At 51.8% G+C, this 18,301-nt stretch overlaps 1 protein-coding gene across 1 annotated transcript in view; it reads left to right on the top strand.

Annotated features, from left to right (window-relative positions):
• LOC116957427 (valine--tRNA ligase, mitochondrial-like) overlaps positions 1-18,301 on the top strand; it is an 86,667-nt gene that overhangs the window by 48,926 nt on the left and 19,440 nt on the right. Inside the window, exons 17-24 of the mRNA XM_076056187.1 lie at positions 3,246-3,357; positions 7,687-7,783; positions 9,340-9,410; positions 10,890-11,015; positions 11,121-11,225; positions 12,195-12,263; positions 13,413-13,491; positions 15,580-15,707. Coding sequence (XP_075912302.1) covers positions 3,246-3,357; positions 7,687-7,783; positions 9,340-9,410; positions 10,890-11,015; positions 11,121-11,225; positions 12,195-12,263; positions 13,413-13,491; positions 15,580-15,707 — 787 coding nt within the window. The remainder of the gene's footprint in view (positions 1-3,245; positions 3,358-7,686; positions 7,784-9,339; positions 9,411-10,889; positions 11,016-11,120; positions 11,226-12,194; positions 12,264-13,412; positions 13,492-15,579; positions 15,708-18,301) is intronic.

The raw sequence follows: 18,301 nt of genomic DNA, 5'->3' as shown, positions 1-18,301 counted from the left end.
CACTCACGCACGCACACACGCTCCCACACACGCACACACGCTCCCACACACTCACACACTCACACACACGCACGCACACACGCACACACGTACTCACGCGCTTACACAAAAAAAGACAAATATCCCCCCCGTGTAGCCTTAACAGACTGTAGGGGCAAGTGCTGTTAGCGAGTAGCAGCACCTTATGAAGGCTACCGGCACCGTGGCACACGAGGGGGTGGTTGGCCAGCACCACCACGCCCGGCCGCCTTTGTCTCCCCAGTGGCCTTCACAGCCTCTGCTACTCGCTCACAGCACTTGTCCCAGCAGGCCTGTTGAAGGCTGCACGGGGGACCTTTGCCTTTGTGTGCGAGTACGTGTGAGTGCGTGCGTGCACGCGTGCATTAGTGCGTGTGAGTGCGTGCGTGAATGTGTGTGTGAGTGTACGTGAGTGTGTGTGTGCGCGTGAGTGTGTGATGTGCGTGCGTGAGTGTGTGATTGAGTGCGTGAGTGTGTGAGTGAGTGAGTGTGTGAGTGCGTGTGAGTGTGTGAGTGAGTGCGTGAGTGTGTGAGTGAGTGCGTGCGTGTGTGCGTGTGTGAGTGCGTGCGTGACTGTGTGTGTGGTGTATGTGAGTGCATGCGTGAGTCTTTGATGTGCGTGCGTGAGTGTGTGAGTGCGTGCGTGTATGTGAGTGTGTGAGTGCGTGTGTGAGTGCGTGCGTGCGAGTGCATGCGTGCGTATGTGAGTGATGTGTGTGCGTGAGTGTGTTATGTGCGTGCGTGAGTGTGTGGTGAGTGTGTGATGTGTGTGAGTGCGTGCGTGCGTGTGTGAGTGTGTGATGTGCGTGCGTGCATGAGTGTGTGAGTGCGTGAGTGCCTGCGTGAGTGAGTGAGTGCGTGTGTGAGTGTGTGATGTGTGTGCGTGAGTGTGTGAGTGTGTGATGTGTGTGATGTGCGTGCGTGAGTGTGTGAGTGCGTGCGTGAGTGTGTGGCATGAGTGCGTGAGTGTGTGAGTGTGAGTGCGTGTGTGAGTGTGTGATGTGCGTGCGTGAGTGTGTGAGTGCGTGCGTGTGTGAGTGCGTGCGTGCGTGAGTGTGTGTGTGTGTGTGAGTGTGTGCGTGTGCGTGTAAGTGTGTGAGTGTGTGAGTGAGTGTGTGTGTGTGAGAGTGAGTGAGTGTGTGTGTGTGAGTGTGTGTGTGTGAGTGTGTGAGCATGTGAGTGCGTGAGTGTGTGAGTGTGTGTGCGTGTGAGTGTGTGTGAGTGTGTGTGAGTGTGTGAGTGTGTGTGAGTGTGTGAGTGAGTGTGTGAGTGTGTGAGTGTGAGTGTGTGAGAGTGAGTGAGTGTGTGTGTGTGTGTGAGTGTGTGAGTGTGAGTGACTGTGTAAGTGAGTGTGTGAGTGTGAGTGTGTGAGTGTGTGAGTGTGTGAGAGTGTGAGTGCGTGTGAGTGTGTGAGTGTGTGTGAGTGTGTGTGTGAGTGTGTGAGTGTGCGTGTGAGTGTGAGTGTGTGAGTGACTGTGTAAGTGAGTGTGAGAGTGTGAGTGTGTGTGAGTGTGTGAGTGCGTGTGTGTGTGTGAGTGACTGTGTAAGTGAGTGTGAGTGTGTGAGTGTGTGTGTGTGAGAGTGAGTGAGTGTGTGAGTGTGAGTGTGTGAGTGTGTGAGTGTGTGTGAGTGTGTGAGTGTGTGAGTGTGAGTGTGTGTGAGTGTGTGAGTGTGCGTGTGAGTGTGTGAGTGACTGTGTAAGTGAGTGTGAGAGTGTGTGTGAGTGTGTGAGTGTGCGTGTGAGTGTGTGAGTGACTGTGTAAGTGAGTGTGTGAGTGTGTGTGAGTGTGTGAGTGTGCGTGTGAGTGTGTGAGTGACTGTGTAAGTGAGTGTGTGAGTGTGTGAGTGAGTGTGTGAGTGTGTGAGTGACTGTGTAAGTGAGTGTGTGAGTGTGTGTGAGTGTGTGAGTGAGTGCGTGTGTGTGTGTGTGAGTGTGTGAGTGTGTGAGTGTGTGTGTGTGAGTGTGTGAGTGTGTGTGTGAGTGTGCGTGTGAGTGTGTGAGTGTGTGTGTGAGTGTGTGAGTGTGCGTGTGAGTGTGTGAGTGACTGTGTAAGTGAGTGTGAGAGTGTGAGTGTGTGTGAGTGTGTGAGTGTGTGAGTGTGAGCGTGTGAGCGTGTGAGTGCGTGTGTGTGTGAGTGCGTGTGTGTGTGTGAGTGTGTGTGAGTGTGTGTGCGTGTGAGTGTGTGAGCGTGTGAGAGTGTGAGTGTGTGAGTGCGTGTGTGTGTGTGAGTGTGTGAGCGTGTGAGTGCGTGTGTGTGTGAGTGTGTGAGTGTGCGTGCGTGTGAGTGTGTGAGTGACTGTGTAAGTGAGTGTGAGAGTGTGAGTGTGTGAGTGTGTGAGTGTGTGTGAGTGTGTGAGTGTGTGTGAGTGTGTGAGTGACTGTGTAAGTGAGTGTGCGTGTGAGTGTGTGTGAGTGTGTGAGTGACTGTGTAAGTGAGTGTGCGTGTGAGTGTGTGTGAGTGTGTGAGTGTGTGAGCGTGTGAGTGCTTGTGAGTGTGTGAGTGTGTGAGTGAGTGTGTGTGTGTGAGTGCGTGTGAGAGTGTGAGTGTGTGTGAGTGTGTGTGAGTGTGTGAGTGTGAGTGTGTGTGAGTGTGTGAGTGTGTGTGTGAGTGAGTGTGTGTGAGTGTGTGAGTGTGTGAGTGTGTGTGTGAGTGTGTGTGAGTGTGTGAGTGTGTGTGTGTGAGTGTGTGAGTGACTGTGTAAGTGAGTGTGAGTGTGTGAGTGTGTGAGTGTGTGAGTGTGTGAGTGTGTGAGTGTGTGTGTGTGAGTGTGTGAGTGTGTGTGAGTGTGTGAGTGTGAGTGTGTGAGTGTGTGAGTGTGAGTGTGTGAGTGTGTGAGTGTGTGTGAGTGTAAGTGAGTGTGTGTGTGTGAGAGTGCGTGTGAGTGAGTGTGTGTGTGTGAGAGTGCGTGTGAGTGAGTGTGTGTGCGTGTGAGTGTGTGTGCGTGTGAGTGTGTGTGAGTGTGTGCATGTGAGTGTGTGAGTGTGTGTGAGAGTGTGAGTGTGTGAGTGTGTGAGTGTGAGTGTGTGTGAGTGTGTGAGTGTGTGAGTGTGAGTGAGTGTGTGCGTGCGTGCGTGGTTGCTGGCCACCCACCCCCTCGTGTGCCACCGTGCCGGCCTTCATTTGGCACTGCTGCTGCTACCTCTCGCCACTTGCCCTGGCAGACCACTGCAGGCTATCGGGGGCACCTTTGTCTTTGTCGTTGTTGTTGTTGCTGTGCGTGTGCAGGGACTGGTGCGTGTCACGGCAGATCTGGTGGGGTCATCGCGTGCCAGCGTACCGCGTCCTGCCCACCACCACCACCGCCACCACCGCCACCACCACCACCACCACCGCCAAAGTTCGTGACTCCACTCTGGAACGTTGCTGTGGGGCAGTGTAGCGTGTGTATGTCACGTGTGTGTGTGTGTCACGTGTGTGTGTGTGTGTGTCACGTGTGTGTGTGTGTCACGTGTGTGTGTGTGTGTCACGTGTGTGTGTGTCGTGTGTGTGTGTCGTGTGTGTGTGTCACGTGTGTGTCACGTGTGTGTGTGTGTGTCACGTGTGTGTGTGTCACGTGTGTGTCGTGTGTGTGTGTCACGTGTGTGTGTGTCACGTGTGTGTGTATGTCACGTTTGTGTGTCACTGTGTGTGTCACTGTGTGTGTCACGTGTGTGTGTGTGTCAAGTGTGTGTGTGTGTCACTGTATGTGTGTGTCACGTGTGTGTGCGTCACTGTGTGTGTGTGTCACTGTGTGTGTGTCACGTGTGTGTGTGTCACTGTGTGTGTCACTGTGTGTCACAGTTTGTGTCACTGTGTGTGTGTCACTGTGTGTGTCACGTGTGTGTGTGTGTCACGTGTGTGTGTCACGTGTGTGTGTGTCACTGTGTGTGTGTCACGTGTGTGTGTGTGTCACATGCGTGTGTGTCACGTGTGTGTGTGTGTCATGTGTGTGTGTGTGTCACGTGTGTGTATGTGTGTGTGTGTCACTGTGTCACTGTGTGTGTGTGTGTGTCATTGTGTGTGTGTCACTGTGTGTGTGTCACTGTGTGTGTGTCAGTGTGTGTGTGTGTGGGGAGCGGTAGTGTAGCGGTTAGCGCTACGCTGCGCTATGAACCCGGTGACCCGAGTTTGATTCCCACTCACGGCCCACACCGGTGACGATTATCTGAAACGGTTCTGGGCCTCCCCTAGGTCGACTCAGCCTGAAATGAGTTACCTGGTACGGTAAACATCGCCACTGGGGAGACAAAGGCGGCCGGGCGTGGTGCTGGTCACCCACCCCCTCCTGTGCCGTTCCAGCCTTCATAGGTGCTCGCTAACAGCACTTGCCCCTACAGTCTGTTAGGGCTACACGGGGGATCTTTGTCTTTGTGAGTGTCAAGTATGTCTGTGTGTGCGTATGTGGCGTGCTGTGTGTACGTGTGTGTGTGTGTGTGTACGTGGCGTGCTGTGTGTACGTGTGTGTGTGTGTGTACGTGTACGTGTGTGTGTATGTGTGTGTGTACGTGTGTGTGTGTACGTGGCGTGCCGTGCGTACGTGGTGCGTGTGCGTACGTGGTCCGTGTGTGTACGTGTGTGTGTACGTGTGTGTGTGAGTGTGTGTGTACGTGGTGCGTGTGTGGTACTTATATACAGTGGTACCTCGGAGATCGAATGCCCCAGAACTCGAACATTTTTTTGCCCCGGACATCGAACAAAAAATCGGAGGTCGAACAACCGGAAAGAACCGGTTTGGGCCGAGACGCGTAACCAGGACGACCGAGACACGTAACCAGGGCGACCGAGACGCGTAACCAGGGCGACCGAGACGCGTAACCAGGGCGACCGAGACGCGTAGCCAGGGCGACCGAGACGCGTAATCAGGGCGACCAAGACGCGTAACCAGGGCGACCGAGACGTGTAACCAGGGCGACCGAGACGCGTAACCAGGGCGACCGAGACGCGTAACCAGGGCGACCGAGACGCGTAGCCAGGGCGACCGAGACGCGTAGCCAGGGCGACCGAGACGCGTAACCAGGGCGACCGAGACGCGTAACCAGGGCGACCGAGACATAGGCGGATGACCCAGTTCCCGCCCCCCCCAATACGACTCCTCTCATCCAGGCCATGGACCAGCAGGTAATTTCCAACTTCAAAAAGAACAAAACCTCCTCACGAAGGCCGCCTTTTTTCAACGGTGGCAAAATGGGCTGAGGTCCACAATTTTTGTAGAAAAATATCATCCAGATAAGGCGGGAGGGAGCCAGCTAGTGGCAGGCGATTTTTACGATGATGATGATGATGATAATGCCATTGAGTCATTTCGGAAGCATCTTCAAACGGAGGCAGAATTAATCCTCTCTTGTATTCTTGGTTCTTTCGGTAAAGTCACGTTGAAGGGAAACAATAAAATAATAAAAGATATATAAAACAATCATCATCAGGTGAGGTTTTCACACCTGATGATGATTGCTTGTGTTGCAGTCGAAACGTCGCGATAATGTTATTGTTTTAGATATATTTTTGTTATTTTATTGTTTCCCTTCAACGTGACTTTACCGAAAGATTTACATTATGAGACCTCGATTTAAAGCTTTCGTGACTGCAAGGATTCATCTTCTTTGGTTCTTTCAGTAAAGTCACCACGTAGAATGAGAATAAAATAATAAATTGATAAAATAAAATAAAATAACAGAATAATATTCTCACGTAAAATGATAAATAGTAATAATATTATTGTGTTATTTTATTTTATCAATTTATTATTTTATTCTCATTCTACATGACTTTACCGTAAGAACCAAAGAAGATTATGAGACCTCCTTTGCCAGTAACAAGATATAGCAATAGGTTTAACCCTTTTAACTGGCACAAAAAAATTGACACGTCTTCTGGGTCCAACACCAGTGGAGACTGGGCTCTAAAGAAAGCCGTCTCGGGTGTGGACCAATCAAATTCAAGGACGGTGCCAATATTATTATCAGAGTTGTCTCTTTTTGTTTGCATTTTGACTGCTTGTGTTGCGGCTATTGCAGACACGATGCCTTGAATAAAGGTGTCAGTTTTTTTTGTGCCAGTTAAAAGGGTTAAACCTATTACTTTACCGAAAGAACCAAGAATATGAATCACTGCAGTAAAGGAAAGCTTTAAATAAAAAAATCCTCTCTTGATTGGCTTTTAGTAAATAGGGCCCTCAAGTGAATAATCACTGTTAGTGCTCGACAAAAGGCAAAACAGAGGCAAGAACCCCTTGAAGGGCAATCAGCCAACGTGTTTATGGAGGGGGACTCCTCCTCCTCCCCTCGTCACCACCTTCCACTCAAGCCACCCACTCTCCTTACTGCGGGTAAAGTGTGAAGTCCAATGTTCATTTATATTCTACTCATTATAACTGTGGTTTTTTTTTGCATGCTTTCATGTACTGTATTTTAATATTGTGAACTTTGTGTAAAAAAATGGCCCGTAACAGGAGGATCCTTGGGTGGGGAACCGATTGATGCGATTTCCATTCGTGCTTATGGGGAAAATTGATTCGGTGTTCGAACAATTCGGTTTCGGAACGAATTAAGTTGTATCTCCGAGGTAGCAGTGTACGTGATGTGTACGTATGCGGTGTTTGTGTTTGATGCTTGTGTATGTGCTGCTGCTGCTGCTGCTGTGCTGCTGCTGTGCTGCTGTTGCTGTGCTGCTATGCTGCTGCTATGCTGTTGCTGTGCTGCTGTTGCTGTGCTGCTATGCTGCTGCTATGCTGCTGTGCTGCTGCTGTGCTGCTATGCTGCTGTGTTGCTGCTGTGCTGCTGCTGCTATGCTGCTGTGCTGCTGCTGTGCTGCTGCTGTGTTGCTGCTGTGCTGCTGTGATGCTGTGCTGCTGCTGTGCTGCTGCTGCTATGCTGCTGCTGTGCTGTTGCTGCTGCCGCTGTGCTGCTGTGCTGCTGCTGTGCTGCTGCTGTGCTGCTGTGCTGCTATGCTGCTGCTATGCTGTTGCTGTGCTGCTGCTGTGCTGCTGTGCTGCTGCTGTGCCACTGTTGCTGTGCTGCTGCTGTTCTGCTGCTGCTGCTGCTATGCTGCTGCTATGCTGCTGTGTTGCTGTGCTGCTGCTGTTGCTGTGCTGCTGCTGTGCTGCTGTTGCTGTGCTGCTGCTGTGCTGCTGCTGTGCTGCTGCTGTTGCTGTGCTGCTGCTGTTGCTGTGCTGCTGCTGTCCTGCTGCTGTTGCTGCTGTGCTGCTGCTGTGCTGCTGCTGTTGCTGCTATGCTGCTGCTATGCTGCTGCTGCGCTGCTGCTATGCTGCTGCTGCTGCTGTGCTGCTGCTGTGCTGCTGCTATGCTGCTGCTGTGCTGCTGCTATGCTGCTGCTGCTATGCTGCTGCTATGCTGCTGCTGCTGTGCTGCTGCTATGCTGCTGTGCTGCTGCTGTGCTGCTGCTGTGCTGCTGGTGTTGCTGCTGTGCTGCTGCTGCTGCTGCTGCTATGCTGCTGCTGTTGCTGTGCTGCTGCTGTTGCTGCTGTGCTGCTGCTGCTGCTGCTATGCTGCTGCTGTTGCTGTGCTGCTGCTGTTGCTGCTGTGCTGCTGTTGCTGTGCTGCTGCTGTTGCTGCTGTGCTGCTGTTGCTGTGCTGCTGCTGTTGCTGCTGTGCTGCTGTTGCTGTGCTGCTGCTGCTGCTGTGCTGCTGTGCTGCTGCTGTGCTGCTGCTGTGCTGCTTGTGTGCCGCAGGAGGAGCTGTGGGTGTGCGCTCGCGACGAGTCGGAGGCCAAGCTGAAGGCACAGTCCCAGCTGGGGCTGCAGCCAGACTCCTTCACTCTGCAGCAGGGTACAGCAGCAACTTCACGATGCCACACACAGCCGGCGAATTAGGGGGGGCTGGGGAGGGGGGGCTGGGGAGGGGGGGGGCTGGCGGGGGGGGGGGGGGCTGTGCCTCCACCCCTCCCCCCAAACAACCCGCGCACCTCGGATTAGCGCGGTTGGCTACGTACGGCGCGAAAGAAGTTCAGGATGCGCGCACACTACGCTACGCTATACACTACGCTATACACTACATACTATACTACACGCGACTATACACTCCGCTATAAACTACTATACACTACACTATATACTACGCTATATACTACGCTATACACTACGCTATACACTACACTATACACTACATACTATACTACACACGACTATACGATCCGCTATAAACTATATACTACGCTATACACTACGCTATACACTACATACTATACTACACGCGACTATACACTCCGCTATAAACTACTATATACTACGCTATACACTACGCTACGCTATACGCTACATACTATACTACACGGGACTATACACTCCGCTATACACTACTATGCACTACACCATACAAGACTATACACTACACACTGCGCTATATACTTTACTCCACTATACACTACTATACACTACCCTATACACTCCGCTATAAACTACTATATACTACGCTATACACTACACTATGCACTACACTATACACTACTATATACTACACTATACACTACACTACTATACACTACACTCCTATACACTACACTACTAAACACTACACTACCATACACTACTATACACTACACTACTATACACTACCCTATACACTCTGCTATACACTACTATATACTATGCTATACACTACACTATACGCTACTATATACTACACTATACACTACACTACTATACACTACACTACTATACACGACACTATACACTACACTACTATACACTACACTATATACTACGCTATACACTACACTATGCACTACACTATACACTACTATATACTACGCTATACACTACACTATACACTACACTATACACTACGCCACTTTGTCCATTGTATGTGTAGGTGTGTGTAGGTGTGTGTGTGTGAGAGTGTGTGTGTGTGGGGAGCGGTAGTGTAGCGGTTAGCGCTAAGCTGCGCTATGAACCCGGCGATCCGGGTTCGATTCCCGCTCACGGCCAGCACCCAGTGACGATTATCTGAACCGGTCCCGGGCCTCCCCTAGGTATACTCAGCCTCAAATGAGTACCTGGTGCGGTGTGTAAACATCGCCACTAGGGAGACAAAGGTGGTCGGGCGTGGTGCTGGCCACCCACCCCCCTCATGTGCGGTTCCGGCCTTCATAGGTGCTCGCTAACAGCACTTGCCCCTACAGTCTGTTAAGTCTATATGGGGGATCTTTGATCTTTGACCGCTGGGGATACAAAGGCGGACGGGCGTGGTGCTGCTGAACCCACCCCCTCGTGTGCCACCCTGCCGGCCTTCGCCGGTGCTGCTGCTGCTGCTCGCTACTAACAGCACTTGCCCCTACAGCCCGCCAAAGGCTACACACGCTGGGGGTCACCTTTGTCTTTGTGCAGACGAGGACGTGCTGGACACGTGGTTCTCTTCGGCTCTGCTGCCTTTCGCTGTGCTGGGCTGGCCGGACCAGGTGGGTGGGTGGGCATGTGTGACTGTGTGTGTGTGCGTCTGTGTGTGTGTGTGCGTCTGTGCGTGTGTGTGTGCGTGTGTGTGCGTGTGTGTGCGTGCGTGTGTGCGTGCGTGTGTCTGCGTGTGTGTGCGTGCGCGCGTGTGTGCGTGCGTGTGTCTGCGTGTGTGTGTGCGTGTGTGTGTGCGCGTGTGTGTGTGCGTGTGTGTGTGTGTGCGTGTGTGCGTGTCTGCGTGTGTGTGTGCGTGTGTGTGCGCGTGTGTGTGTGCGTGTGTGTGTGTGTGCGTGTATGCGCGTGTGTGTGCATGCATGTGTGTGTGCGTGCGCGTGTATTATAGTGGATTTTAGTGTAGTGTATAGTGTAGTCTGTAGTGTATATGATCGTGTATAGTAGTGTAGTGTGTAGTATGTAGTAGTGCAGTGTTTATTGTAGTGTGTAGTGTATGTGTGTAGTATATAGTAGTGTGTAGTGTATAGTAGTGTATAGTGTAGTATATAGTGTATAGTAGTGTATTGTGTATATTGTAGTATATAGTGTGTATTGTAGTGTATGTGTGTAGTGTATAGTCGTGTATAGTGTAGTATATATTGTAGTGTAGTGTATAGAAGTGTAGTGAATAGTAGTGTTATGTGAAGTATGCAGTAGTGCAGTGTGTATTGTAGTGTGTAGTGTATGGTGTAGTATATAGTGTATAGTAGTGTGTAGTGTATAGTGTAGTATATAGTGTATAGTAGTGTATAGTGTAGTATATAGTGTATAGTAGTGTATTGTGTATATTGTAGTATATAGTGTGTATTGTAGTGTATGTGTGTAGTGTATAGTCGTGTATAGTGTAGTATATATTGTAGTGTAGTGTATAGTAGTGTAGTGTATAGTAGTGTTGTGTGTAGTAAGTAGTAGTGCAGTGTGTATTGTAGTGTGTAGTGTATGGTGTAGTATATAGTGTATAGTAGTGTGTAGTGTATAGTAGTGTATAGTGTAGTATATAGTGTATAGTAGTGTGTAGTGTATAGTAGTGTATAGTGTAGTATATAGTAGTGTATTGTGTATATTGTAGTATATAGTGTGTATTGTAGTGTATGTGTGTAGTGTATAGTCGTGTATAGTGTAGTGTATAGTAGTGTAGTGTGTAGTGTATAGTAGTGTAGTGTATAGTAGTGTACAGTGTAGTGTATAGTAGTGTATAGTGTATAGTAGTGTATTGTTGTGTATAGTGTAGTGTATATTGTAGTGTATAGTGTAGTGTATAGTAGTGTATTGTTGTGTAGTGTATAGTAGTGTATAGTGTAGTGTAGTATACAGTGTAGCATGTATTGTAGTGTATGTGTGTTGAACTTCTTTGGCACCGTAACGTTGTTGTTGTCGTCATCGTTGTTGTCGTCATCGTCGTTGTCGTCGTCATCGTCGTTGTTGTCGTCATCGTTGTTGTCGTCATCGTCGTTGTTGTTGCCATCGTTGTTGTTGTTGTTGTTGTTGCGTAGACGCCTGACGTGGCGAGCTTCTACCCCAACTCGCTGCTGGAGACCGGCCAGGACCTCCTCTTCTTTTGGGCCGCCCGGATGGCAATGCTGGGGCAACAGCTCACGGGACAGCTGCCCTTCCCGCAGGTAGCCACGCTGCTCTGCTTCTTCACCAGGCCACTCACCCAGTCTCCCTGCACTTGCCCCGACAGTCCGTGAAGGCTACCCGGGGGGGCACCTTTGTCTCTGTAGATGTATTTCCACGCCATGGTGCGCGACGCCCGCGGGAGGAAGATGAGCAAATCCCTGGGCAACGTCATCGATCCCATGGACGTCATCAACGGAGCGTCTCTACCCGTAACCACCGCAGCCACCGCCACCGCCACCACAACGCCACCACCACGCTACCACCACCACCACGCTACCACCACCACGCCACCACAACGCCACCACCACCACGCTACCACCATCACCACGCTACCACCACCACGCCAACCAGCACCACGCTACCACCACCACGCCACCACCACCACCACGCCAACCAGCACCACGCCACCACCACCACGCCACCACAACGCCACCACCACCACGCCACCACCATCACCACACCACCACCACGCCAACCAGCACCATAACCACCGCACCACCACCACCACACTACCACCACGCCACCACCACAACACCACAATGCCACCGCCACCACGCCACCACCACCATCACGTCGCCACCACCACCACGCTACCACCACCACGCCACCACCACCACCACACCACCACGCTACCACCACCACCACGCTACCACCACCACCACGCTGCCACCACCACCACCACGCCACAACAATGATAATGTTGGTGATGATGGTGATGATGGTGATGTTGGTGATGTTGCCGATGATGGTGATGTTGTTGGTGATGATGATGGTGATGATGTTGACAATGTTGATGTTGATGTTGGTGATGATGGTGATGTTGGTGATGTTGCTGATAATGATGGCAATGATGTTGGTGATGGTGGTGATGATGATGGTGGTGATGATGATGGTGATGATGGTGATGATGGTGATGATGGTGATGTTGACAATGATGATGGTGGTGGTGATGATGGTGATGTTGACAATGATGTTGGTGATGATGTTGATGTTGGTGATGTTGACAATGATGATGTTGGTGATGATGTTGATGTTGGTGATGTTGACAATGATGATGTTGGTGATGATGTTGGTGATGATGATAGTGATGTTGGTGATGATGATGATGATGTTGATGATGTTGATGTTGACAATGATGATGTTGGTGATGATGTTGATGAGTATTTCTCGCTCCCCAGGACCTGCAGAGGAAACTCCGTGCGGGAAACTTAGACCCCAGGGAGTTGAAAACAGCGGAGGAGGGGCAGGTGAGGCAACAACATCAACAACCAACAACAACAACAACAACAACCAACAACAACAACAACCAGCAACAACAATAACCAACAACAACAATAACAGCCAATACACAACACGAACAACCAACAACACCAACAACCACAAACAACAACCACAAACAACAACCACCAACAACCACCACCAGCAACAACAACAACAACCAGCAACAACAACAACCAGCAACAACAACAACAATACGCAACAATAACAACCAACACACAACAATAACAGCCAACACACAACACGAATAACACCAACAACCACAAACAACAACCACAAACAACAACCACCAACAACCACCACCAGCAACAACAACAACCAGCAACAACAACAACCAGCAACAACAACAACAATAACAACCAACACACAACACGAACAACCAACAACACCATCAACAACCAACAACAACCACATCAACAACTCGCAACAACAATCGGTATCACCAGGATGAGGGAAACCACAACAACCCCACAACCCTCACCACAACCACCCTCACCACAACCCTCACCACCACCCTCACCACCACCCTCACCACCACCCTCACTACGACCCTCACCACCACCCTCACTGCCACCCTCACCACGACCCTTACCACGACCCTCACCACGACCCTCACCACGACCCTCACCACCACCACCCTCACCACAACCTTCACCACCACCCTCACCACAACCCTCACCACGACCCTCACCACAACCCTCACCACCACCCTCACCACCACAACCCTCACCACGACCCTCACCACCACAACCCTCACCCTCACCACGACCCTCACCCTCACCACGACCCTCACCCTCACCACCACCACCCTCACCACCACCCTCACCACCCTCACCACCACCCTCACCCTCACCTTCACCACCCTCACCACCACCCTCACCACCACCCTCACCACGACCCTCACCCTCACCACGACCCTCACCCTCACCACCACCACCCTCACCACGACCTTCACCACCCTCACTACCACCCTCACCACCACCACCCTCACCCTCACCACGACCCTCACCCTCACCACCACCACCACCCTCACCACCACCCTCACCACCACCCTCACCACCACCCTCACCACCCTCACCACCATGACCCTCACTCTCACCACCACCCTCACCACACAGAGGAAGGAGTTTCCGTCCGGGATCCCAGAGAGTGGAGCAGACGGACTGCGCCTGGCACTCTACTCACTCCGTACCACCGGTACTCAACACACACACAGAGTACTCAGTGAGTACTCTGTGAGTACTCTGTGAGTACACAGAGTACTCACTCTGTGTACTCTGTGAGTACACAGAGTACTCACACAGTACTCAGTGAGTACTCACTCCGTACCACCGGTACGCAACACACACAGAGAGTACTCACACAGTACTTAGAGAGTACTCACACAGAGTACTCACTCCGTACCACCGGTTCGCAACGCACACAGAGTACTCAGTGAGTACACAGTACTCACTGAGTACTCACAGAGTACTCAGAGAGTACTCTGTGAATACTCACAGAGAATACACACTCTACTCACTCCGTACCACCGGTACGCAACACACACAGAGTACTCAGTGAGTACTCAGAGTACTCAGAGAGTACTCAGTACTCCGTACCACCGGTACGCAACGCACACAGTACTCACAGAGTACTCACTCCGTACCACCGGTACGCACCGCACACAGTACTCAGAGAGTACTCACAGAGTACGCACAGAGTACTCACTCCGTACCACCGGTACGCAACGCACACAGTACTCACAGAGTACTCAGAGAGTACTCACAGAGTACTCAGTACTCACAGAGTACTCAGAGAGTACTCACAGAGTACTCAGTACTCACAGAGAACTCACTCCGTACCACCGGTACGCAACGCACACAGTACTCACAGAGTACTCAGAGAGTACTCACAGAGTACTCGGTACTCACAGAGTACTCAGTGAGTACTCACAGAGTACTCAGAGAGTACTCACAGAGAACTCACTCCATACCACCGGTACGCAACGCACACAGTACTCACAGAGTACTCTGTGAATATTCACAGAGTACTCAGAGAATTCACACAGAGTACTTGCTCCTTACCACTGTTACCACTGCGTCTCTCTCCTCACCACGACGTCTCTCTCTCCTCACCACGACGTCTCTCTCCCTCCTCACCCCGGCCTCTCCCTCCTCACCACTGCGTCTCTCTCCTCACCCCGGCCTCTCTCCCCTCACCACGGTGTCTCTCCCCTCACCACGACGTCTCTCTCCCTCCTCACCATGGCGTCTCTCTCTCCCCTCACCACGACGTCTCTCTCCCTCCTCACCATAGCGTCTCTCTCCCTCCTCACCCCGGCGTCTCCCTCCTCACCCCGGCGTCTCCCTCCCTCCTCACCCCGGCGTCTCTCCCCTCACCACGGCGTCTCTCTCCCTCCTCACCCCGGCGTCTCCCTCCCTCCTCACCCCGGCGTCTCTCTCCTCACCCCGGCGTCTCTCCCCTCACCACGGCGTCTCTCTCCCTCCTCACCCCGGCGTCTCCCTCCTCACCACGGAATCTCCCTCCCCCCTCACCCCGGCGTCACTCTCTCCCCTCACCCCGGCGTCGCTCTCCCTCCTCACCCCGGCGTCTCCCTCCTCACCACGGCGTCTCTCTCCCTCCTCACCCCGGCGTCTCCCTCCCTCCTCACCCCGGCGTCTCCCTCCTCACCCCGGCGTCTCCCTCCCTCCTCACCACGGCGTCTCTCTCTCTCTCCTCACCACGACGTCTCTCTCCCCTCCTCACCCCGGCGTCTCCCTCCTCACCCCGGCGTCTCCCTCCCTCCTCACCCCGGCGTCTCTCTCCTCACCCCGGCGTCTCCCTCCTCACCCCGGCGTCTCTCTCCCTCCTCACCCCGGCGTCTCCCTCCCCTCCTCACCACGGCGTCTCTCTCCCTCCTCACCCCGGCGTCTCTCTCCCTCCTCACCACGGCGTCTCCCTCCCTCCTCACCACGGCGTCTCCCTCCCTCCTCACCCCGGCGTCTCTCTCCCTCCTCACCCCGGCGTCTCCCTCCCTCCTCACCCCGGCGTCTCCCTCCCTCCTCACCCCGGCGTCTCTCTCCTCACCCCGGCGTCTCCCTCCCTCCTCACCCCGGCGTCTCTCTCCCTCCTCACCACGACGTCTCCCTCCCTCCTCACCACGGCGTCTCCCTCCCTCCTCACCACGGCGTCTCCCTCCTCACCCCGGCGTCTCCCTCCCCTCCTCACCCCGGCGTCTCCCTCCCTCCTCACCCCGGCGTCTCCCTCCCTCCTCACCCCGGCTTCCCGCGCTCCTCACCCCGGCAGGCGACGAGGTGAGTGTGGACGTGGCGACTGTCCTGAGCTGGCGACACTTCTGCAACAAGGTGTGGAACGCCTTCCACTTCACCCAGAGAGCCCTGGGGCGAGACTACTCACCAGCGTCACTCACCGGGGTGAGGGGCTCGCCCGCACCGCTCAACCGCACCGTGCGGTTGTTGTTGTTGTTGTTGTGGTGGTGGTGGTTGTAGGCGGTTGTTGTTGTGGTGGTGGTTCAAGGTTTGTGGTGGTTGATTTTGTTGTTGTTGTGGTGGTTGTAAGTGATTGTGGTTGGTTGTGGTGATGGTGGTGGTGGTGGTTGTAGGTGATTGTGGTTGGTTGTAGGTGGTTGTGGTGATGGTGGTGGTTGTGGTGGTGGTTTTAGGTGATTGTGGTTGGTTGTAGGTGATTGTAGGTGGTTGTGGTGATGGTGGTGGTTGTGGTTGTGGTGATGGTGGTTGTAGGTGGTTGTGGTGATGGTGGTTGTGGTTGTAGTGGATTGTGGTTGGTTATGGTGGTGGGGGTGGTTGTAGGTGATTGTGGTTGGTTGTAGGTGGTTGTGGTGGTTGTGGTGATGGTGGTGGTTGTGGTGGTGGTTATAGGTGATTGTGGTTGGTTGTAGGTGATTGTAGGTGGTTTTGGTGATGGTGGTGGTTGTGGTTGTGGTGGTGGTGGTTGGAGGTGGTTGTGGTGATGGTGGTGGTTGTAGTGCAGTGGTTCTTAACCTGGGTTCGATCGAACCCCAGGGGTTCGGTGAGTCGATCTCAGGGGTTCGGCAGAGCCCCCGCCACGGAGGTCCGGACACACTTGAATTATTGTGTAAATTTGTGATGACACACACGGCCCGCTTGGCCATCACTGGCTGCAGATGATCATGCTACACTGCTTGGCCAATCAGCGCTGCGGGGAATTTAGTGCGTACTCAGTAGTCAACGTGTGACTGTTGTTGTCGTACGTCGTGTGATTTCTTTAATATTTTATCCATACTAACTATGTCGGGCAAAAGAAGAAAGTGGTCGGACGAATATGTACAACATGGATTCTCATGTATCACGGAACGTGATGGGAGTGAGCGTCCTATCTGCATGATTTGCAACGCCAAGTTGAGCAACTCTAGTTTTGCACCGGCAAAACTAAAGGAACACTTCTTGAAGCTGCATGGAGACGGGGAATACAAGAACACAACACTTGCTGAATTCAGGGTGAAGAGAGCCAGATTCGATGAAAGGGCCACTCTGCCTGCTCTTGGATTTGTACCTGTTAACAAACCGATCCTGACAGCATCGTACGAAGTTGCTTACCTGATCGCAAAGCAGGGCAAGCCACACACCATTGGTGAAACACTTGTGAAACCAGCTGCATTAAAGATGGCGAATCTGATACTCGGAACAGCGGCCGAAGGTAAATTATCCCAAATTCCCCTTTCAAATGACACCGTCAGTGACAGAATAGAAGACATGAGTAAAGACATCTTGGCTCAAGTAGTCGCGGATCTGATTTCAAGCCCGGCAAAATTCAGCCTTCAACTCGACGAAACCACAGACGTTTCTGATCTAAGCCAGCTTGCTGTTTTTGTACGCTATGTGAAAGACGACATGATAAAAGAAGAGTTTTTATTTTGTAAGCCTCTTACAACAACAACGAAGGCAGCCGATGTGAAGAAGCTTGTGGATGACTTCTTCAGAGACAACAATCTTTCATGGGATATGGTTTCTGCAGTTTGTACGGACGGAGCTCCAGTCATGCTGGGAAGAAAGTCTGGTTTTGGTGCGCTAGTAAAGGCCGATGCACCACACATCATTGTGACGCATTGTATTCTGCACAGGCATGCGTTGGCAACAAAAACCTTACCTCCAAAAATGGCAGAAGTATTAAAAACTGTGGTGGAATGTGTGAACTATGTGCGAAAAAGTGCTCTGAGGCACCGCATCTTCAGTGAGCTGTGTAAAGAAATGGGCTCTGAATTTGAGGTACTTCTGCTCCATTCTAATATTCGGTGGTTATCCCGGGGACAGGTGCTGAATCGTGTTTTTGCCATGCGTGTGGAATTAGCCCTGTTTTTGCAAGAGCACCAACACTGCCATGCAGATTGCTTCAAAAATCCTGAGTTCATTCTCATTTTAGCGTACATGGCTGATATATTCGCAGCTCTCAATCATCTCAATCAGCAGATGCAGGGTGGTGGAGTCAATATCATGGAAGCGGAAGAACACCTGAAGGCTTTTCAAAAAAAGCTACCGTTATGGAAACGACGAACAGAGAACAATAACTTCGCAAACTTCCCGCTTCTGGACGACTGTGCAAGTAAGATCGAAGATGTGTCTGGAATCGGAGATATTTCTGTATCCACGGAACTGAAGCAAACAATTGCCACGCACTTAGATGAGCTTGCAAAGTCTCTCGACGGATATTTCCCTACAAGAGAGTCATATCCAGCATGGGTGAGACAGCCGTTCACGTTTGCTGTTGAAACAGCAAATGTCAATGATGAATTCCTCGACGAAATCATTGAAATTCAGCAGAGCCAGGTTCAACAGCAACTCTTCAGAACAACAACGCTCTCAACGTTTTGGTGTCGACAAATGAACAAGTATCCAGTTATTGCTAAGAAAGCCCTGGATTTTTTTATACCATTTGTTACAACATATCTTTGTGAGCAATCCTTTTCGAGGATGCTGGACATAAAAACGAAGAAAAGGAACGGACTTTGCTGTGAAAATGACATGAGAGT

Source organism: Petromyzon marinus, chromosome 74 (assembly GCF_048934315.1).
Source record: "Petromyzon marinus isolate PM22_M1 ecotype Great Lakes invasive population chromosome 74, UKy_Petmar_22M1.pri1.0, whole genome shotgun sequence".
In the NCBI taxonomy this organism is placed as follows: Eukaryota; Metazoa; Chordata; class Hyperoartia; order Petromyzontiformes; family Petromyzontidae; genus Petromyzon; species Petromyzon marinus.
Note: the sequence above shows the minus strand (reverse complement) of the source record. Positions and strands in the feature narration are given on the sequence as shown.